The sequence below is a fragment of the Drosophila subpulchrella genome, chromosome 3R (genome assembly GCF_014743375.2).
Source record: "Drosophila subpulchrella strain 33 F10 #4 breed RU33 chromosome 3R, RU_Dsub_v1.1 Primary Assembly, whole genome shotgun sequence".
Classification (NCBI taxonomy): domain Eukaryota; kingdom Metazoa; phylum Arthropoda; class Insecta; order Diptera; family Drosophilidae; genus Drosophila; species Drosophila subpulchrella.
This window is the reverse complement of record NC_050609.1, coordinates 14,065,215-14,088,831: the sequence shown is the minus strand read 5'-3', so window position 1 is coordinate 14,088,831 and position 23,617 is coordinate 14,065,215. Positions and strand designations below refer to the sequence as shown.

The window sequence follows — 23,617 nt, the reverse complement described above, 5'->3', positions numbered from 1 at the left end:
ACACGCCCTCAACGAAGCGAATTCAAGAGAAATGCTTATCGTGCTTCAAAGAAATCCAGCAATACGAACGGCAACGGCAACAGCAGCGGCCACAAAACATGAAATTGAAAATGCCAAACGCTAAAAGACAACTAGACAGACCATACCCAACCCTTCTCCTCCTCTACACTGTGAGAAAAACATGACTCATTTGCCCAAATTATCAAAACGATCACAGAGATATTATGAATTTCAATTTCAAATTGTTTTGGAAATAAATCTAAAAAAAAGTGGATTACAAAAGTAAAGTTAGAAAATATTACACATCAGCAAAAAAAAAATATTCTTATACAAGGTTCGTTACCCACTGCTGCACCTAAAGTTGGCATTTAAATATATATTTTTTGATGAGTTAAACTTAAATCAAAATATTTACAAAACTATCTGAATCTAAAAACATATAATACAATTCAGGGTTCAATCCCACCGCTGAACCAAAAACTTTTCTATATTTTAAGAGATAAAAATTTTTTTTGTTGAATTATTAAAATAAAGTCATTCATTGTTTAAACATGCGATTTCCAGAGACATTTGATTCAAAGTTGTTTTAAAAAAATCATTATAAAAAAAGACTTCACATAAAAGCCGAAGTCTTATCATTTACTCCAGAACATTTTTTTCTGTGCAGCGGATCAACAATGTAGAGCTTATAGTAAAACTGTAACGAAACCCGATTGAACCCGCCATGGGTGGCGGTGGTTTTGGCTTTGGCTCTAGCTTTAGCTTCAGCAACAACGGCGGACCTGAACCTGGGACATGGACAATAACATGTACGAAAAAATTTCATTGCTGGTGTGCTGCTGGCCGGGGCTTTTTGTTTTTGCTCTATGGCCGAAACCACGATTCGGGCCAGCAAAAACAAAAACAAAAAACCAAAAAAAAAAATCTCTGTCAAAAATCGCTGGCGGGCAGCTGCGGGCCCAGCCCAAGCACATCCTCACGAGCAACAACACCAGCAACACGGCGGCAACAACATCGACAACAGCGACAACAAAAGACCGAAACAGGCAACAAAAAAAAAAAAAAAAGAAATAATTAATATGCCTCAAAAATATCCCGGCCAGCTTTTATGACAGCAGGTCGGTCGAAGGGAGGATTGCAATACTGCAACTGCAACTGAATCGGGATTGCAGCTGCACTTGGACGCTGGCCGCTTTTCCGCCGGCAGCAGCGGCAGTTTAACTAACGGCTTCTGTGCTTGTTGTGCTGCCGTTTCCGCATCTCGGTGTCGCCTCAGAATGTGCACGATTTTCCTTCAGATTCAATTTCAAGTGCAGCAAATGCAGCAGCAATAGCAGCGGCAATAGCAGCAGCAACAAGGGGCAAGCGCCGCTATTAAGTCGACGACAACAACAAGCAATAACCCTAACCGATGCAGCCGCCAGCTCAGCCAGCCTGCCACTGTCTGCCGCTTCTTGCCGAGATTTCTATCTTTGATCTCTTACTCCACATGGAGCAGCAGCAGCAGCAGCAGCAGCAACTGCCACAGCAGCAGCAGCAGCATTTGCCGCATTATGTGGCAGGGCAGCCGGTGCTGCCTGCTTGTTAAATTGCTCATTTAAACCATAACGAAATGGTCTGTGCCTGGGGACAGCTCCAGAGCATGTGCCTTCCTAGAACCAGCCCACTCAGAAAAACAAAACCATATCACTTTCAGCTCGGTTGTAAAGTAAATCGCGAACACAAACTGTCACAAGCCCCCAAGTCATTTGGTTTTCAAGCAGCTTTTATGGTCTATCAGAATTTAAATGCTCTCTGTAATGGATATGCCAAAAAATACTTTAATGTATATTAATATCTTTCTCTAATGGAGAGATCATAAATACTTCTATTAACACATATGTTATGGTTCTTAAAATGGTCCTAGGTTCCTCAAAAATGTACAAATATTTTTTGTTTAATCACAGTCAGTTGACAATATGATCTTTGTGTTTAATCGGTAGACACATTATAACACTAATAAATGGGAAATATTTTAAGTTTAAAGTAGGGATAAATTGCTATATTGAATCTACAATTTATTTTTGTTAATATTATGGAATTCCTAAAAATGTTCTTTTAATCTTTATCGTAAAATTGTAAGACTTTTTTTGTAATGAAACACATTTTTTAAATAGCTTATAAAAGGAAGTAGAAGGATTGTTATTTGCAAACGTTAAAAAGATATAAAGATAATAATAATGAGAATATACATACATAACACATTTTGCAAAATTAAGCTTAGTAACATATTTTATAAAATACTGTTATTATATTTTCCAAAATGTATCCTGATTTTTTTAGTGTAACCACTTGCTTCTCTGGCCTCCTCGTAGATGGAAAACCGCCATCGATGCGGCGGCCGTGCAAATTGCCCGGAGTCATGTGGCGACCGAATTGCCAAAGGCATTTTTAATTAGCATGCAGCGGAAATTAGTCGAGTCCAATGCTAATGCCAAATGCAAGGCAATGGGAACCAAATAGATTCGTCGATTTGTCGGCCGCAGGCTGGGAGATCCAGTGGAGTCCAATCCCCTTCAGAAACGTTAACATTTCGCGATTTGCGTCATAAGCCTGCGTCAACATAAATTACGGGCTGGGGAATTGGAATTTATCGGTGACATTGCGATAACGAGCATTGTGAAAAAGCGCTTAGGAACCGCGACAGCTTCTCAAGTGGCACGACATACGCAATTATATTTGATATTTTTATGGCATATGTATGTGCGCTTTGCCTGCTTTTTGCCAGCTTTTTGAGATCCCCCTGAAATGTTGACATAGAAAGCTGACAATAAGCGGCGACTTAAGCGCGCTTTTTACTATTGTTTATAATGAAAGAATTTGTCCATAATTAACCAGATTGCCGCGAATGGGATATCACACCAATGACAGCTTAAATATGGCCAATTTCTCATAGATCTGTTAGGCTTACTTTGTTGCTTTCGGTTGTGAGAGGAAAGAAAAGCCCGACTTCATCAGGTTTTTTGTTTCTTTTCTGTGCAGATGAATCTGCATTCCCTGAGGTGACATCGCTTGGTCTGGGGGGCACATGCCAAATTGGTGTCACAAAACCGAATCATAAATCAAGCAAATTATTATTATTATTATTGGTCGGCCAGCACAGGTTGGACACATGTGAGCCACATATATAGAGATATCTCCGAGCAAAGGATCGTAGAACAAGCGCCAAGCATCAGATCTCTCGCTCACTCCTGCCGATGGCTCTCTAGGAAAAGGCCATAAATCATGACAATACCCCAAAGCCGGCTACCCCATCGACATAGCTCCACAACAGCCATCCTCCATGCTTCACTGGACAATCATAATAATCACAGCCGGCTGCCGCACCACCAGCAAAAGCAGCAAATGCAGCAGCAGGAAAAGCAGCAACAAAAGCTACTTACTATGTCTGCGTCAACCGATATGCAACTGATAAAAAGAAAAACTGTGTAGAAAATATACAAAAAATGAGACAACCCAAGTTGGCCAAATACCCTAGAAAATTCATGGGGTACTGTGATTTTTGACTTTGCTTAGGTGCATATTTGCTTTTTATCCTTCAAGCTTTAAAATACCAAAATAACATTTGCTTTCTAAAGTAAACATATTAACCTATGTAGCCATTTATAATTTGGAATATGAAATGATATAATATTATTATATATAATATATTTTGAACCCTATTTAAGCTTATAGCTGAAAATATTCAGGCATTGTTTGAACCAGAACTTAGTTTATTAAAATTTATGAGTACAATAAAATGGAGAGCATTATTAATGTTTAAGCAAGATAATATTCAGGGCTTATTGGAACCAGAAAGAATTATATTAATATTTATAAAAAATAGTTCATTACATTTTCTTTACTTTCCTATTATTATTTGCATTCAAAACCTCTTATGGCCCATTTATGGAATTTTTAATGGTAACAATCCTTACTCTATGATATTATCTTTAATTCTGTAGAATAAATGTGTAATTAAGGAATTTCCGGAGTTTTTAAGCGATTTTCAGTGCTGAAAATAGAATACCAATTACTAGGGTTAGCTTAACCTAAGGTTAACGTTGGTTTTTAATGAAACCAGGGCATAAGGTCTTCGGTATAACCCTGAAAATTATTTAGTTTTCCATCGCATTGATTGTTTTCTTTGTTGTGGCTGCCGCCGCCTCACTGCCCCCCCTGTCCCCTTCCTAATCCTTCGGTGGCCAGCAAGCAGGAAAATTGACAATTGCGCACCTGCTTCATTTTCTTGTGCGGCTGCCGCCGAACGGCAAGCGGTCAACAACAATGCCACTGCCAATGCCGCGGCATCGTCTGGTTAATGGCATTTAACGGTCACCAAAATGCCCGCTGTGTAGCAGTAAACTTTCCCAAAAAAACACAATAATAATAATAGATAAATAGCTAAAGAAAATACGAAAAAAAAAAACCATAAGGAAAAACTATATATTTATGTGGCCATCGAAGGCTGGCTTATGGATAATTTTAATGTGGATACCAGAGTTACATTGTTGGCTCCGACAATTTGCATAATACTAGGGAAATATCACTGGGCCGGCATAAATATTTCATAAATTGCATAAGCCGCCGCGCATTTGCTCTAATTGTATGCTAATTCGGCCATGCCCCAAATAAATCAAAGCCAGTTGAGTGAGTTATGATCGCGGATTTCTTGGCTCTTTTTGCAGCAGCTGGTCCGGGCATCGAAATCGGCATCCTTTGTTAGAAGGCCGGTCCTAATTAAAAACTGCTTATGGGGGCCTATCAAACGGCCATCACCGTTGGCCAATTAAGCTCGGCTGGCCAACGGAAAATATACGAAATGAACCTGACCGCAAGATCAATGAGCCGTTGATGAAGTTGTTTTGATAACAACAACGAACTTTAAGGCCCGGCCCTGCCTTAGAAAACGTGCGCAATTTATCTAAATCAGTGCAGCGAAAAAGAGAGCTCTCCTTTGCCCTCCACTCCACTTGACAATTGGCATGGTATCTCTAGGATAGCAGTGCTCCCAACTTCTCCTACTCCTCGTGGCCAAGAGATAAACATCATAAATGCATTGAAATGTCATTGCCAAGTTGTGCTATCAGTCGCTACCAAAAACAGCAAAGTCGGCGATGGCGATAATAACCAGAAGAAGTACATATGGTATAGTATAGTAGTCCCGAATCGATGGGCACGGCCTCGTCCGAGGGATCTGAATCTATACCGTTACCCTTTATGCAATTACAAGTACGTGCAATTGCAATAGCAATTGCAATTGCAGTGGAGCTGCTTAATTAGAGGTAGTGAAGAAAAGCAGGAGCCAGCGAGCACTTGACTGCTCCGCTGACTGACTGATGATTATTTATCACCGTCGTGAGTCGTGCGACAATGACACGAGATAGCCTGAGGACCAGAGGAAACCTGGAGCTATAGTTGTGGCCCAAAAGCCAGCAGCATCGTTAGCAACATTTTGTCTGCCACCAGACTGACTGACACTGGCTGGCTGCCCCTTTGCCATCCATCCATCCATCCATCCTTACAGACAAACATACATAAGATCGACCAATGGACACCTGGACGGACTGACAAACAGACTGGCCGGCCGGGCACTCAATCTTTCAATTTGAACTGCACTTCAATCAGTTCGGCTCAGTTCACTTCGGTTCAGCGTCATCATTTTGGGCTGACGTTCTGTGAGAACGAAATTAGTTTCCAATCAGAAGAAGCGCCTTCTACTCGCCCATTACACTGGAAATAAATAGTGATTTACTAGGCATTTTAATGGTAAATTATAGGAAGATGAGTTGAGATTAGATCATTAGTAATATGGAAAAAATTACCTTGGGAGATTTAAAACCAAACCGGGTTTTTATAATTTCCTTATTTCCTGATACTGTAATATTGGCTTACCCTTTAGAAGTGAAATGTCGTAAACGATAACTCCACTGATACGGTTGGCAACTTATTGAATAACTTATTTAAATTCCAACCAAATCGAATTGGTTTCACTGATAATATACAATAATACAACCTACTCTTATACCCAGACATCATTTGGGCACTGAAATCCAAGCCATGTGGACTAATCTCATCCTTTGCGCATTGATTTGCGGACTCTTTCTGCCAACCCATGTAGATACTCGTAAAAGAAGTCCAACGCGTAAAGATATCAATATAAAACGCGTAACGAAGATTGGATCTTTCGAAATTAGGCAGGGTAAATTTGGTGCATAAAATTCAGCCATAGTTACTATATCTATAGATTATTTCGCAGAAAGATGTCTGTTCACACCCAGTTACGGAACGTGCAAAAAGGCCATCAAGGTATTTGGCTATAACCTTATGAACAATCGTTGCCTGGAATACCTTTATAGCGGATGCGGGGGGAACCCTAATCGCTTTGCCAGCGAACAAGAATGTCGGGGCGCTTGTTTAGTGGTTTCCAAGAGGACAACCGCTTTGGCAATAGACTATTATGAATAATAAAAAAAAAAAACAAATACATAAATATAAAAAAAATTACAATAATCTAAATACTACTAACTAATGTGTACCTAATAAAAAAACACAAATTTACACATTTTATTTTTATAACCCTAAACATTTTTCCAAAATGTCGAATGTTGTTCTAGCATTCTACATAAGAAATTAAGCTCCATATATTTGTCGTCAAAAAATAACTCCAACATAATCTTAATCAAATCGGTTTTGAGAAATACTTTAATGGCAGAACTTAAAAGCATTAATAAATTGTTACATTTTTCGTACCCCACCCAACTGCGATATCCCCGATAAGCGTTGCGCTATATTAGTGCATAACTAATGCCCAATTCCCAACCAATTTGTTCTATGCGGAAGTTGAGAGACCGCAAGTCGCGTACTCAATGCAGCGGAACTAAACCATTAACGCCTCAAAAGCGCACCATACTCGAACATTCTAATGACTTTATTATGAGCAATGCAGGGCAGAGATACTCTGGGGCAGCACAAACACTATGTGGCACCATGTAGTCATAAGTTGTGGCAGTTGATGTTGCTGCAGCAACTGCAGTCGCAGCAACTGCTGCACCCACCCAAGCAAATGTGACGTCAGGGTGCGGCGTAGTCATCGCAGATCGGTCGGCGGCTTGGGGCCTTTCAAGTGTGCAGTTAGCTGAAATGAATACCAGACCGAACCCGAACCCAAACCCAAACCCAAAACCGAGATCGGGGCATGACAGTACGTATATCAGTTGACGTTTCTCGGCTGGCGTTGACAATTATTTATGGTAATAAACAGTTCCGCTAAAGCCTGGCTGGCACTCTGCTCTTCTATCGCAGACACTAAGTCCCAAGATCCGAAAATATTCAAAGCCCACATAATGCGCCTCTAATTGCTACGAAGTCGATGTGTTACAATAACCATAAAACGTAACGATTTCCACAATTGAAATGATCCCCACACGAAACGAGGGGTAATAATATATGCATATGTATTTGCATCCGAAAGGGGGAAAGGGGAAAAACAGTTCACAATTTGTAAGGCAACCAAAGTTCGGTTTCATTGTCAGCCAGCAATGGCTAAAAAATGGCAAAACAAATGGCCGGTGTCTCATTAATGCCACACAATGGTGGCAGCCAACGGCGTCCAAAATATGCAACATTCATCAATCACACAGCAAGCGAGCGGAGCTGACCCAAGCTGATGTGCACTGGGAAAAATACATAGCATTAAAGCCAATCTAATATAATTTTTCAATGCCGTAAAAAACTATATCGTTCAATCCCTTGCTTATCATTCTAAAAATAAATGAAAAGATAACATATTAAGATAACTTAAACTTTGGATTTCTCAATGTCAAGTTAACTTTTGACATTCAGATAAATAGCTGATTCTCCAACTTTTCTTTTCCAGATGTATTGGTCGAAATAAAACACCACATTTAGGAAATGAATATGTGTTTTCCAAACAATTCACATAACTTCATGTTAACTTTCTCTGAAAGATAACAAACTTGGAATTTAACTTAACATTGAGAAATTGAGCATAAGCTCTGTAAAACTCTACGATTGTAAAATGAGTGCCATAAAAAACCTAAAAACATAATCAGAAATAAATAAGTATAGCTTCATCTTAACATTCTCTGACAGATATCAAACAAAAACTTTAACATGACATTGAGAAATCGATCATAAACTCGGTAAAATTCTTCATTTACAAAAATATTGGCTTAAAAAATCTAAAAAAATAAATGTAAATACTAAACAGTTTTATGAACTATTTTTCCAAGTGTAAACTGAACGGAGCGTGGCGCACTCCGCTGGCCAGCGAATGAGAATGAGTTCACGCGCTGCACTTGAGGTCGAAAATGGACGCGGGACGGGCGACGGACCGACTGTGTGCGGATTGATTTGCTTGGCGCATTTTCAAGTCAATTACACATATTTGTGGCATTTGCGGCAATTGAGTATGAAAACTCATGCGGTGGGTCGTTCGGACCAGTCGTAGGTGTTGGCCGTCTGTCTATTTTATTTGTTTGTGGCTCGGTTTGTTTGCCAGTGTGCGAATGTGGCATGCCACAACAACTCGCCGCATGTGTCCGCCCACAAAACGGGGGTTTTTTTTTTTTGGGGCTGACCAAGTGAGTCACGTTGGCAGTCGGGCGAGCCACAGAGCTATTTATATAGTCATAACTCATGTCCCAGTCACATTGCACAACGGTCACGAGGAACACGGTCACCAAAGGGTTAAGCGGAGGCTATTATCAAAACAGATGATGGGAAATGATTCAAGCAAATACAAATATTTTGTATCATTTACTATTACTGTGTTTATTACTGTGTTTATGCTACGCCTATTTCATGAAATCAATTCATGAAATGAGCAAATTCGTGTGTGCATAAACACCGTTTCATGAATTCGATAACACACGAAAGTTGACTATGAATTCAGTCCCAATGCATGAAAAGTCTACGCACAGCCTACTTCACAGCCTACTACCCTATAGAGCTCTATATCAAATTCAAAATATTTGACAGCTTTACTAATATCATTTCATGAATTTGTCTGCGTTGTATAAACAGGGGCTATTATAATTTCATGAGTTGGAAAATGCATGAAATTCATAGCATAAACATAGTATATGTAATGCATGAAATTCATAGCATAAACATAGTATATGTTTATGCTATGAATTTCATGCTTTCTCCAACACATGAAATTAGAATAGCCCCTGTTTATACAACACAGACAAATTCATGAAATGATATTAGTAAAGCTGTCAAATTTTTTGAATTTGATATAGAGCTCTATAGAGTAGTAGGCTGTGAAGTAGGCTGTGCCTCAGCATTTCGTAAATTGGGACTGAATTCATAGTCAACTTTCGTGTGTTATCGAATTCATGAAACGGTGTTTATGCACACACGAATTTGCTAATTTCATGAATTGATTTCATGAAAAAAGGCATAGCATAAACACAGTAATTATTAGTAAAACCAAAAATGGTAGTTGTAAAAGAATTAAAATACCTTATACGGTAGACAATCCCTAAAAACTTATTCTATGATAAAAGGACTTGAACAAAAATGATAAGACTTGCAACACTTGAACTCGAAATATACAAAATTCTGTAGTTACATATAAAATAAGTAGGTATCAGTAATAGAATTGTTTACCAAGGGGTTAAGTTCGGGTTCTTATCAAAACAGCTGATGGTGAAAGCTCTGGTCAGCCAAACACAAGCCAAAGCTTGAACCCACAACAAAGGTGTGATAAGAAAGCTCAACAGGGCGCATGCGTGATTTTCGGAGAGCGAGTGAAATGCCAGCGAAAGCTCAGTAACAACCACAAGTGATGGGCTGAAGGGCGCCAGAGAAAGGGGTTCCACAAAAAGTTACTCATATTTTGTTTACTACATGAGTAGTTACAATTGTGTTTTTTTTTTGGTGGATAGCCGGGTAACGACTACGTGAGAAATTTCAGTTGAGTTTGGGTACTTCGTGGGGACTGCGAAATATGAGCTTGTAACTGTGGGAACTGGTCACATTTCCGTGGAGGAAAGTGTTCGCATAGCAAATGGGGCGGGCAATTAAATAGTTTATTTGTTCATGAAATTATGTAAACATAAAAACTATGAAAAAACTATACTACACGAAAATGTAATATTAATGACTCTAGCAAGGGAGAGTCATTTTAATATCTGAAAGCATTGTTTTCATAAAAAATTTTATTATATTGCACCAAGGTGGTAAAAACTTACATTATGTACCCTTGTAATTTGAAAGCCTTTCTTATATACAATTTTATTATATTACACCAAGGTTGATAGAAACTTACATTATGGACTGTATAAAAAGTTGTAATAAACTATAATAATAACTATAAAGTACGTAACGACTGTAAAATAATAAACAGGTATTATAGCTTAAGATTTACAGATACTATATCCCTTTTCACGGTTAGTTAAGTGAGAAGAAATTATACGAGAACAGTAGCTAATTAGTTATAAATCGCCGTGAAAAGCAAGTACTTCAAGATAAGTTTTAAGAACCACCGTCCCACTTATCTAATCGCCTCTGTTTACACTTGGGTAAATACTCCTAATTGCGGCGCCCCAAGATCTGCCAGAGATATAAACCAGATCCATTCTGGCCATTTGTCGGTGGCATTCCATGCACAGATCATTAATCAGCCGATCGAGCCGATCGGTAACTCAATCCGCTGCATCTCGAAGACAGAACATTTTTGTTTATTTAAAGGCGTGTTCCCTACCATATATGCTGCATTCCTTGCTTTGCCCAGCGATTGCAACTACCTATTTATAATACAATATGCTCTCCAGAGAGATGTATCTTTCGGTCTCTCTGTACTGACTGTGCGTCTGTCAGTTTCGCACATGAAAATACGTAAACAAAAGCGTATTATCGCCCCCGATAAACAACAAACAAAAATGTATTTGTTCTCTCAAGCACTCTCTCTATATCTCAATATATATATATATTATTTTCAGACTCAATGCTCAACGAATTTTCTCCGCTCATTCGCCCGCATTGTGAGAAGCAAAACAATCAAGTGAAAGCGCTGAAATTGTATTGTGGTTGGGCCGCAGCTCATAAACAGAGAAAAAATCAAAATCGGAGAAAAACTTTCGTCGGATACGAAACACAGAGTGCACAAGAGCAAAGTGCACGGCGCACGGCGGAGAGAGAGTGCCAAGTTCCCAGTGCCAAGTGGTATATGGTATGGTATCTGGGAATTACATTTTACGGAACTAACGCAGAGACCCCGGGGCCCCGAACTCAGAGACAGAGTCAGTCGCACGCGAGAGTCGCTGACGGGCGGAGTACAAAATCGGAATTAAAAAAAAAAAAAAAATAAAAAATAAAGTCGGAGACGAAAAACGGAATAGCAGACGGAAACTGAATCCCAATTCGGGAATCTCAAGCGGTGGGAAAAATGTGCTAGAGAAGATGTGCGAGGTTAAGGCGACGACAACGACGACGAAGGCCCATAAATCGCAGCGGAATCAAATGAGTTTTATTCAATCAACGAAGAAAGTCCGCCCACCAACGGAAGTGCTATATATATAGAGGCTACGAGTCTACTATATCCCAAATAAACTTTTAGCGAAAAGGTAAAAGCGAAAATTGTGCTATAGAAAATGTGTGTGTATATGGTAGTACACGCCTTTTAAGTGCACTAAACGAAATGCCAGTAACAAAATGTGAGGATGAGAACCATCCAACCCATCCATCTATATATGCAAACGGGTAAACTGAAAGACGGGAAATACAATTTGCCAGACAAATGTTTTTCTAGTTATGGAAGTAAAACCAATGAGGACTGCCAGCTAGGGTCAACATCCTTTGACCCAATTATGGCTTAGGAACTGCACAATCTCTGCTGCCAATTGGCAATGCTGGCTTCTGTTTTGTTGTTGTGCCCTGGTGTCAAACCGTTTATAATGTGGCTCAATTTCCGTTTGCCATTCTTTGGGCCTGGCCTAAACGCATCCCCAGTAATAAACCCCGTACTTCCCCATTCCCCTCGTTTGGGCTTTACTGCTGACACGCCTCAGAGTTTTGCAAGCGAAAAATTATGAATAGCTTGGGGGAAAGGATGATGGTGGGGTTCTGGGGCTTGGTTAAGGACTCTGGGGGCTAAGGACTTTTGGGGCGGGGGTTCGGGAGTAGTTGGTGGTGGGCGCGGCAGAGCAGGCGCACTCCTTGCAACCGAGAGAGTTGCTCTCGCTACCTCTCTTTCAAACTCTCCAGACCCTTTCCTTACCCCCAAGGATGTGCCTAACCTACCTTTTGTTGAATTTCATAGTATGTAGTAGGATAAACGATATATATGCCTCAGTGTGAGTGTGTGTAAAATCGCTGGGGGAGTGTGTGTAAGCAGGTGATTATCTGTTGCCGTCGTGTATTTATCTCATTGAAGCATTCAAAAGTGGAATGCAGCCCGCTTTTAGGCGCCTACAACGTGCTTTATCATGTTATATGGGAAAGTCCTTAATGTCAGGACTATGGGCGTTATTCTCTGGAATATGTTCCCTATACAACTGATCATTCAACAAGTGACTGATTCCTATCAATACATATCATATTTCACATGTTGCAAAAAAAAAAAAATAATATCTGGTTATAAATAGAAAACACTTGTATGATGACTATAGGAATAAATTGCTTACTGGGAATTACGGGGTTTATCGTTGATTAATTTTTGAATTTCATGAGTGAACGTTTCAAAGGTTGTAAAAAATGTAATTTGAGCAAATCAAATGGTTAACCCCATTGTTTTTATTCAGACATGTTATAGTACAACTCGTTGCTCAAGTGGAAATTTTTATAGTGCTTCATTGCTTAAGAAAATCTAAAAAGTAGATTATAATTTCCTCAATTTAATTTCATATGTCTCTCTGAATTCCTACAACTTGTGTTCACTGTCACATCATCTCTAGACATTACTGGCTTTATCTGCATCTTGTAGAGCTCACCGCTGACATATCACGGAGCACAATTTCTGTCCCATGGTTTATGTGTGGAATGTGTCACGTACATATCAAAGATACTCGAAGATATATTCCAGCGCGTGAGAAGCACTTCATCAGGAGCAAAGCTCCACTCGACACCCTCTGACCCACCAATGCCGACACCACATCACCCACTTTGCACCACCCACCCACCCACCAGACTGCTCCTCCAGCCACCCATCTTATTGTGCAATTTTTTTAATGGCAAAACCCTCTGCCGATTGAGAGCTGCGCGTGAATGGGTGGCTGGGTGGTCGGCTTAAATGGAAAGACGGGCTAAAAGTCATTAGGGCTAAGAGGAGAAAAGGCGACCCGCAAAGGCCTGCGAAGCCACAAAGCCGAAGGCGTTTTAATGAAGCACACTTGACAGTCATAATTCATTTGCAGCAAATCAACTCAGGGCGGACAGACAGACAGCAAGACAGTGTCCCCTACCAGAGTTTAGGGGTTGTCTTAAAGCGATTAAAAGTGCAGGGAAGTCCATTAATGGGAACCCATTAGCACACAGGAAGAAAACATTGTTCTACAACTTAAAAGGGCTGAGTTCCTGGGGAGTAATTATAATCAAGGAAAGTCATTTTTACAAAGATGGTTAAACGAAATTTATAGTAATTGTTTTATAACTACTGCATATATTATATATATACTTTTGACCAATAATTATCAAAGTATGGCAAACGCTGGAAACATATTCACACCATCTCTGATTTAAATTATCTTTTTCTGGGATTTTCTTGGTCTTGTATGGATTCTTTATGAGTGATATTATTCTTAGAATAGTAAATGAGCAATATCACAAGTTACCACAGACACGAATCATAAAGTCGAAACCCCAATGGATACATATATGGGCATATGCGCCAAATGGTGAACCAGGATCAAAAAAATCTTCACAATCATCGAATTTTTTTGAGTATTTTTTTAAATAAATGTCCATATTTTCATAATGCAGTGCGTACGACCGTTCGTTCGTGACCCGTGAAAATGCCCATATAACAAATTAAACATATTTATATAAAAAAATATTTTTTGCAATATTTGTATTATTTTTAAAATGTGAAATCAGCTCTTGGGGTTAATGTATAGTCAATTGGCGAAACTAGAATATTTTAAGGAAACCTAAAATATAACCCTGTTAAGAGATAATAAATTTGTTATAAAATTTGTTTTTGAATTGATAAAGTTACTTTCAGTATGGATATGTTTTTTAATATCTATAATTTTCTTTGCAGCCTGTTTCGACCATGGGCAAGGATCAGGAGTTCCTGGAGGCGGCGCGCAATGGCAACATCTCGCATATCGAGAAGGTTCTTACGCAGAAGGCCAAAAGGGCAGGACCGTTGGCCAGCTTGCGTCGCGGCACTGGGGTCAATTTCCAGGATAGTGGTGGCTCCTCGGCCCTGCATCATGCCTGCCTTAATGGCCATGAGGATATAGTGCGTCTGCTGCTGGCACACGAGGCCTCACCGAATCTCCCAGATTTGCGGGGATCTTCGCCACTCCATTTGGCCGCCTGGGCTGGGGAAACGGAGATTGTGCGACTCCTGCTCACGCATCCCTATCGACCTGCCAGTGCCAATCTGCTGACCAAGGATCGGGAGACCCCGCTGCACTGCGCGGCCCAACATGGACACACTGGAGCCTTGGCCCTGCTGCTGCACCATGATGCGGATCCCAATATGCGCAATGTCCGTGGCGAAACCCCTCTGGACTTGGCCGCACAATATGGCCGACTGCAGGCGGTCCAAATGCTAATACGTGGCCATCCGGAATTGATAGCTCATCTGAGCACAGAGGCTGTGGAAAGGGGTACCCCGTCGCCCTCGTCGCCGGCATCTCCGAGCAGAGCCATCTTTCCGCACACCTGTCTGCATTTGGCCAGTCGAAATGGCCACAAAAGCGTGGTGGAGGTCCTTTTGTCCGCCGGCGTCAGTGTGAACTTGCTAACTCCCTCGGGAACTGCCCTGCATGAGGCATCTCTCTGCGGCAAGGAGAGTGTGGTCAGGACTTTGCTGAAAGCTGGCATCGATTTGGCCGCCACCGACAACGAAGGACGCACAGCTCTGGATATACTGCGTGAATTTCCACCGCATGTCACCAAGCACATTGTGGCTGTGATCAACAGTACGTATGCGTAATATGGTTTGCTCGTTCATATTGCTCATTTACTAGAAGAGTGAAAAATAACATTTTGAGATAAACGAGTTTAATGTTATCAAAAGTCCTGTGTCTTCCAGGAAAGCTATTAAACATAAGTCGTGTTTTTCGACTTAAATCAGTCTTCTAGGGAATGAGAGATATAACTTATTGATTGTTATGTCACGCTTTATTTTTATACAACTTGTATTTCAATCCACCGCAAATTTCAATCCCCTTTCTTTATCAATGCAATGTATATATACACAAAGTTGGCACAATTTATACGTACGCCAATATATGCAAGGTCTGACGGAGATAACCACAGGTCTTGAAATGAGCTGGAATCTTAAGTCTGATTAACTCTTAAGTAACCACATAAGAATGCGTGTTTACTTCTGAGTCGCTCTATTTAACCAACTGAAGAAATTCAATTTTTTTTTTACAATTAATTTATACATATTTTTAGTAATCCTAAGTATGACCTTAGTTTGAATATCCTTTTTTTTCCGCATATTCCATAATTCTTTTGTTTGTCTATTTTATTTAATATCATACTAGTTTTTCTAGGAATCTTTTATAGAATCTTCCTTTGAAGATCCATTTCATTTTAATATTTTTTCCCGGCAGACTTTCGTAACCAAATGGACACGGATGAGGGCGACGAGGTGATCTACAGGCAACACTCGGGACCAACGAATTCCGGGCGTGGCCAGAGCAAACACCATTCGCAACAGCAGCAGGCCCACAGCAATCACTACCATTTTAACTCCAATAACCACTTGCTGAACCACTCGCACTCCATGCAGCAATCCGGATACACTAAGCAGCGTTTGAGTGCCGGAAATGGAGGGCCTTACAACGGAGGAAAGTCCTTGGACAGTGCTCTCCAGCCCGAAGATCGTTTCTACCAGGATCTCAATGCACACTCCCCACTGCATAGTCAGAAGTATGTGGAATTACATTATAAATGGGATCAAAATACTTAATGATTTTATATATTTTCTCAGTGAAATGGGTGGTGGCTACAGTGTGAGTCCCTCCTCATCGCTGAGCAGCTTTGAGCCGGCTTCGGTATCACCAAGATCCAGATGTTCCACTGGTGGTCTTGGCCAGCCCATGCAGATGAGTACTTTTGCTCCGGCTGGACCGCCCAAGAAGCCACCAAGACGCAATCTCTCCGTCTCACCAACCCACGCCGGTCCTGGCCAGCAGTTCAGCTACAGTTCGCCATCCAGTCAGAGCCAAAGTCAGAGCCATGGACATGGTTATGGTCAAAACCAGGTGCGCCGCCAACCGCCCAGCGATAGTCCGTACTCCCATCAAAGCCATGGAAGTGTGGGCGGGATGAGTTTCGATGAAACACAGCTAAGGGAACGGCAGCGAAGTGATCGTCTTTATGCCAGTGCCAGGCAGAGCACAAGATCAGCTATCGCCGGTGGAATGAGCCTGAGTTCGAGCAGTAAGTTCTTGAGAGTATTACATACCATATCAGGTTAACACATCCCTTTACAGATGATATGCTGGACCGCCAGTGCAGCAGCTCGGAACTGAATAGCGAGACGAGTGTGCCCAACTCTAGTGGGGATTCCCCGGCCACCAACTCCATGAAGCGACCGATTCCAGCTCCTCGAAGTGCCACCACCAAGCTGTCCAAGGAACTTCTAAAATCTGCAGAAAATGCCACCCTAAAGTCATATAACCCCAACCGAAAACTTAAGCGCAATCGGAACAGCAGGTAAGCAATCAGTATAATTAAAATAATCTAATTAAAACTAAATAGGCACAGACTCACTATATAAAACTTAGATAGACAGATAGATAAACGTTTAAAGGGTTTTTACTTCTTGAAATTCAACATTTTGTATTGCTTAACAGTTTAGTGGAGGCAATAAAAATGTTAATTAAGATCCATATAGTTTGTTGTAGATTTAACTAACTTCCACATAAACGCAAACCTCTTATATAGCAATAATGATGATTGTAATTTTAACGCCATTATAAAACACGACTAGGTGACCCAAATTATTATATGGCTTTTAAAGAGCATGTTGCCAAACTTTAAGTAAATAAGTATAGTTTAGTTATAGTTTACTGAAAATGCTACTCAAATAAACTGGAATATCAAATTAGCGTTAAACCAACCAAGGCTAATTGCTAAACAACTATTAGAGTTTCTTGGGGAATTAAATCTAAATTATGACCGTTTTAAGAGAAACCAAATAAGTTTTTCATACAATTAGTAGAATGTTAGGATAACATTATGAATCATAACTTTTCACATTCAGTTAAGTTGCTGCTTCAGAAAATTCCGTTTCTCAATGTATTTTTAGGTTCTAGTCACAATTTAACGGACAGATAAAAAACTGTAACTTTAACGAGACATTGAAAAAGTAGTATTTAACCGGTAGTAATCCATGTTTCACATATTTTCAGTGGTGCAAATGCGGCAGCCAAGTCCAACGGTGGCGACGAGAACTGCGAGGCCAAGCAGCAGATTCCCAGCAGTCCCACCCATTACAAGCAGCCGCCCACGCCGGATCATCCGCCGCCGAGCTCCAGCCAGGCCGAGAGGACCATCCACGAGAGGATTCGACCCCTTAGCCAGGAGTACAAGCGTCGCTCGGCTCTTCTCCAGCTTCAGGCAGCCCAGCAACTGATGATCGAAACGGGCTCTTCGCCATCGAAACTGCTGCCCACGCTGAGTACCCCTGGCTATGATTACGATGATACGGTTACGGTGGTTCCCCGTTGTCCGGCTCCCTCCTCCGGATCCCTGAGCTCCAGCATCTCGTGCTCGGATCACAGTCTCTCCCATTCCACCGACTATGTGGAGGAGTTTGTCAGCGATGTGCCCTTCGCTGGTCTGCTAAAAGGAGCCTCCCAGCAGCTCAAGGAGCAGTCGGAGGTGCAGCTAAAAATCCAGGAGGAAGTGGAGGGTAAGCCACAGCAAACTTTGCCCAGAGTGCGTCCACCCATTCCCATCAAGCCGGCGGTTCCAGAGCGAAAGTTCGTGAAGCCACCAACAACGCCAACCAATCAGCCAGTGGAGGCCAATGGAAATTCCTCTGGCGAGTTAGCAATTAAGCCACCAAGATCACCCTCGAAATCTCCTACTAAATCCTCTGGCAAATCGCCAGCTAAATCGCCAGCAAAATCTCCCGGAAGTGGCCAGTCGGCAGCCAGGAATTCCATAAATCTCCTGAGTCCCTTCAATGCGGAAGAGGCGCGCAAAAAGATCTCCGAGATTATCGAGAACTTTGGCAGTGGCATCCTGAACACCAGCATTACGCCCACCCACGACATCGAGCTGGACTTTGAGGACATGGAGGTGCCCAACGAGCGAAGGGAGTTGGCCACACGTCTTCGCGCCGCAGGATTACTTCACCTGGAAAGGATGCTGTTCGAGAACGGCTATGATAACTACAAGTTTGTGGTGAGTCCCCTGGTTAAGGATTTATTTGTTATAGAAGGAACTAATTGTAGTGGTTTTCTCTCTTAGCACAATGTCTTTGAGGAGCCCGATATTCCCCTATTGCACATTCCCGAACGGGATGCAGCCAAACTTCTGCGTTTTGTCCAGAGTCTGCCGCCGGCGGAGTTTCAGCCGCAGGTGCCGCTCAAGACGCAGCAGGAGAACAAGCAGACGGGAGTGGCCACATTGCAGCAGTGGCTAAACACCATTGCCCTGCCGGAGTATCTGGAGTTCTTCAAGTGAGTAGTGTTTAAATTATAAAGGTTTTTCAATTTAAAAACAGAAACAAGGGCCAAGATCAAGATGATATTCACAGGGAAGTTCACACAAATAACTTTAACCATTGAACAAATGTTAAATTGATATTGAAAGTTGCAACTTATAATTTGTATGGAATAGTATCATTCAAGTTTGGCTTTTTTAAATCCTTTTAAGTCCCATTAAGACTGCTATTTATAAATACTATCTTTCCAGCAAGCACCTCTACAACACCATTGAGAGCGTGTGTGGGGTGTGGGATGTGGAGTTGCAGACGGTGCTTGAGATCAACAAGCTGGGCCACCGGAGGCGTATCCTGCAATCACTGGCCTATATCCGCCAGATGCGCGACAGTGACTCCAAGTCGCTGAAGACGCCGCTGGGCGAGAACAACGAAACCAATCAGCTGACAACGAATGGCAATGGTACCGTAAGGGAGGCTCCTCCAAGGATACCCGCCAATCCAGTGCATCATCGCAACTCCATCACGGGCTATCGCAAGAGTCGGTAAGATATGTTATATCTATATAGGAAACGCCTTTCTCTAATCTTAATAATTTTGGTATTTTTAAGACCTGCACCTCCACCACCGGCTCCACCAGTTAGAAAGACAGCCGCTCTGCAAATTAGGGCTCCCTCGGAGCTACTGCTGGGTCTTCCGGCCAATCTACGGACCACCGAATGGCGCCACTCGGCGCAGACTTTGCTCAACGAGCACATTAATTACGAGGTTCAAGTAAGTCGATGCTAAAATTACACCTGGAAGAAAATATTACAAATTTAAAAGGGTTCCTCAAGATAGTTCCATACTTTCTTTCATTACTGAAAAACGCGAATTCTTGAGATTCATAAGATGATCACTTTTTGATACGTTTTGAAACAGAATTGAATTTTTTTCTCATTTTGTAACAGTACCTCGGCTCAACGGTTGTGAAAGAACTACGCGGCACAGAGTCCACTAAGAAGTCCATACAAAAGCTGAAAACCTCAGCTGAAGGTGAAGGCAAATCGGGGTCACCACTCTCGCTGGCAATTTGCCATCGTGGAGTGGAGTTCAACGATGTGAGCAGTAAGGTAGGAGATCTGTACTATGAAATATTTTAAAATATATAATATAAAATTTAAAAATTTAAATGTGTAGCGCACTATTTGCGAGCACGAGATTCAGAACATCAACTGCGCCTGCCAGGACTCGGAGGATCTGAGGCACTTTGCCTATATAACCAAGGAGCAGGACCTGCACTACTGCCATGTTTTCCTGGTCCAAACCACAGTGAGTACACATACGGATACTATAATATTTCATTTATTTAATTTTAATTTAATTTAATTTATTTAATTTTCATAATATTTAATGTCACCAGGAACTGGCCAGCGAGATTATCCTGACTCTGGGACAGGCCTTCGAGGTGGCCTATCAACTGGCACTGCGCGATGGCATCTCCACCACGCCGGCTCTTCTCCTGGACAATGGAATGCTGCAGGGCGAGTATTGTGGCGGGAAATAGAGCCAGGACCTGGCCCCAGGAAAACAAACACCGCCGACACCACCGGCACCACTCAGGCCAGGTCACAGTCTCAGTCGCAGTCACAGTCGCAGTGACAGTCGGAGTCGCAGCCTATGCGCCAAACTATTTTGCCTCACCAACTATGGGGCTCTGTTCAAGTTGTAGTTAGAGGGATTTTTTGTATGGCAACTAGTAGTTTGTAGTCCTTGCGCATTTGACTTTTATACGAGCGGGAATGGGGGTTTTTTCTAATTATTTAACTATTCGTATGGCCAAAGAACATATAACAAACTACAAACGAAACGAACAAAAAAGACTCACAATCAACAAAAGGCACAATTTTTTTCCATTTAAGAGAAATGCACCAAACAAATATGAAGGCTTTATTAGAGCTTCACAACTTCCAAATATAACAGAAAGCTTTCCTTTCCAATCGACTTTATAATTAGATCATTTTGCAAAGAACAATTATCATTAGACCATTTTGCAGGGGTAACAATTGCATCCCTATTCCATAAATAAACATATTGAGGTATTGCATTTATGTGGTAACAAAGATCAAGTAAGCTTGACGATATAAAACAATAGTAAATGAAAATGTTTTAGCAAATTTTAAAGAGATAAACAAATGAGAGGAAAATCATATTTGGCGTACGAGCGAAGAAATTAAAAATATATTGGCTTATTAAACAATTTTATTAATGTTGAATGCTAAAGGCAGAGAAATGAATTGAGAAAGAAAGAGCAATGCAAAATCATATCCCGCATTCGTGAAGATCTATAACCTATTGGCTAATCACATTTACTATATATTATACATATATACATACGACTAACTCTAATATTGATATGTATGCGTGTTGTTATATAATTTTTAATTGAATATTTAAGCGAATCGAATGAAATCAAAGAACAGACAACGCATCAAGTTATAAGCAAATTATTGCTTACAAAATCGTAAATGTGAATTGTGGTTTTTTAATATGTTTTTTGAGAATAGTTTACGACATTTTCAGAAGAAACACTTTTAACTAGTCCCTTAGTTGTTATGTAAGCATTTATCAAATCAATTGTGTACTTGCATTTATTCAATTGTAAAATGTTTTTCGTTTAAGGCCAGGCCTTGTTGTTATAGCTTTCAGTTTCACTTGGTTTACGTAGAATATTACTTTGAACTTATACCTTAAAGAACCTTCTCTATCGATGTACGCGAATGCTTTAAATGTTAGCCTGCTTGTGGTACAACAGATTCCATTAAGTACCTACCTACTCAATACAAAATCGAAGATAATTACAAATTAAACTCATCTTAATCCATTTTCTCTGGGCAGCAGTTTGTTATGCCATAGACACGCACACGGAAAATAAATCAATTTTATTAAACTATATATACAAAGTCGTACTCAACCAGCCTAGCCCATAACTAAAGAAATTTAATAAAACCAATAAATATATATAGACGGCATGCAAAGTTGTGACAACCAAAAATTCAAAATTTTTAAGTGTTTATCCAAAAAATATAAAGAAAAGAATGAGTAAAAACTGGAAAATGAAGGAAAATACTAAATAAATACATAATTAACTGAGGCCACAAGTTGTTTAACTCATTTGCGGGGTCAGGCGGCAATTTAAACGCCTCGTGATGTCAATTAAGGCCCACTTTCCCACAGGCCACGGGATCTGAGGTCCAGAAAGAAGGCAAGGATTGGCCGGGGGGAAAGCCTCGATCAGTTGCACAAAGGCTAACGCGTAAATGCGAATTTAATGTGAGCCGGTTTGCGAAGCGGCGCGATGTCTTGTTGGTTTTTTATACGGCTAAATGCGTTAACCATTTGATCATGCGAATATTAATTGGCATCGGGCCAACACCGAAGCGCAACTCGGGCCTAATGTTGTTGGCCACAAAGAGCAGAGCCTGCGTCAAATGCGGCCAGACATACGATAGGCGAAGATTCAGCCAGAATGACGACCTCCTCAAAATAAACTTCACATCACACCTCAAAATGAAGATTGTCGTGTTCTTAAAATACTATTAAAAGTTTAAGCATTTAAAAAAAAGTTCCTTAAAATTTATTTTTTATAAAAAAGAATGTATATAACTTAAATCAGTTTTTTGATTCACTGGTACGTTTTTATCAAAGAAAGTAAATATAGAAACAATTTTATTATTCTTCATATAGAAATCCAAAAAATTGCTATTTACCTATATCATTTTTTTAAAGATCTCTATGGGCAAAATAAGGATTATATGGTAAGTTAAACTGGATAGCTTGGCAAATAATATTAAAAATATGATTAGCCAGTTTAAAATACCATATAATATTTTTAAAAACCGATTCAGGTATTATCTTTAACCCATATCGTGTCACGTGTCCATCTCTGGGCGGCTGCATTTGATGCCTCATCTTGCGCTTAACGGTTTAAATTATTGTCTCTCCGTCTCACTCGCGTGCAATTTGTGGCGCGCAGCTTATCACAATTTCATTATTATTATTATTACTATAGCTCCAGCTATTGCCATGGATATATGCCATAGGATAGTCAGCATCAGGGGATCCCCTCTCATTGGCCATTTCTCCGCCTGTGCGTTTATTTGTAATTGAAATTGCGTGACTTTATTCTTTGATTTCGCTATTGGCCAATGCCATTGCCATGGCCATTTCGCTATTGCGATTGCGATTGCCATTCTGGTAATGTGCTTTTTGCGTACGAGCGGCGAGTCAACCTGTAAACTTGCACATTTTGCCCCCTCGTCGGTGATTTATGCCTCTAACGGCGCACAATAAAGCCCAGAGAAAAGAAAACAAAATGCTTGGCCTGGCAAACGAAACTTTTCAGGCGAGCTTTCGTTTCGCTACTGCCAATGCTGTTGGCCTGGTCCAAATGCCAGCAAGCAACGAATATTTGCCCAGCCCTTGACAATCTCAAGTTCCGCCCCTGGGGGAGTATGTGTTCCGAGAGCGGTGTTATGTGGTATACATGGAAGTGGAAGTGGAAGTGGTGGATGTGAATGTGGATGTGAGCCAAGCTGGTGGGAAGCTTTCCACTGCTTGTTCTGGCCTACTTTTATTCCTGAGCGCCGGCTACCAGTTGTACCAAAAAAACCGCCAGACGCCAACAAAACGTGGTCAAAACGAAAGCGTTATTAGTGTGAACATTCGCAGGCAAGTTATACGTTTTGGGTTTGAATTTGAAAAGCTTGTAGTAAAATATCTTATTATTAA

At 40.8% G+C, this 23,617-nt stretch overlaps 2 protein-coding genes across 2 annotated transcripts; both read left to right on the top strand.

Moving 5' to 3' along the window:
• Nucleotides 1-6,069: 6,069 nt before the first annotated feature.
• On the top strand, nucleotides 6,070-6,765 carry LOC119563041 (tissue factor pathway inhibitor). Its single transcript, XM_037876245.1, has 2 exons — nucleotides 6,070-6,220; nucleotides 6,278-6,765. The coding sequence occupies exons 1-2, from the start codon at nucleotides 6,079-6,081 to the stop codon at nucleotides 6,484-6,486; spliced, it is 351 nt and encodes a 116-aa protein (XP_037732173.1). The 5' UTR covers nucleotides 6,070-6,078; the 3' UTR covers nucleotides 6,487-6,765.
• A 4,446-nt stretch (nucleotides 6,766-11,211) lies between these two features.
• On the top strand, nucleotides 11,212-21,976 carry LOC119559402 (ankyrin repeat and SAM domain-containing protein 1A). Its single transcript, XM_037872471.1, has 12 exons — nucleotides 11,212-11,615; nucleotides 14,249-15,140; nucleotides 15,783-16,101; nucleotides 16,163-16,614; nucleotides 16,668-16,890; nucleotides 17,589-18,588; nucleotides 18,655-18,866; nucleotides 19,102-19,392; nucleotides 19,459-19,621; nucleotides 19,798-19,959; nucleotides 20,027-20,158; nucleotides 20,250-21,976. The coding sequence occupies exons 2-12, from the start codon at nucleotides 14,261-14,263 to the stop codon at nucleotides 20,391-20,393; spliced, it is 3,978 nt and encodes a 1,325-aa protein (XP_037728399.1). The 5' UTR covers nucleotides 11,212-11,615; nucleotides 14,249-14,260; the 3' UTR covers nucleotides 20,394-21,976.
• Nucleotides 21,977-23,617: the final 1,641 nt, after the last annotated feature.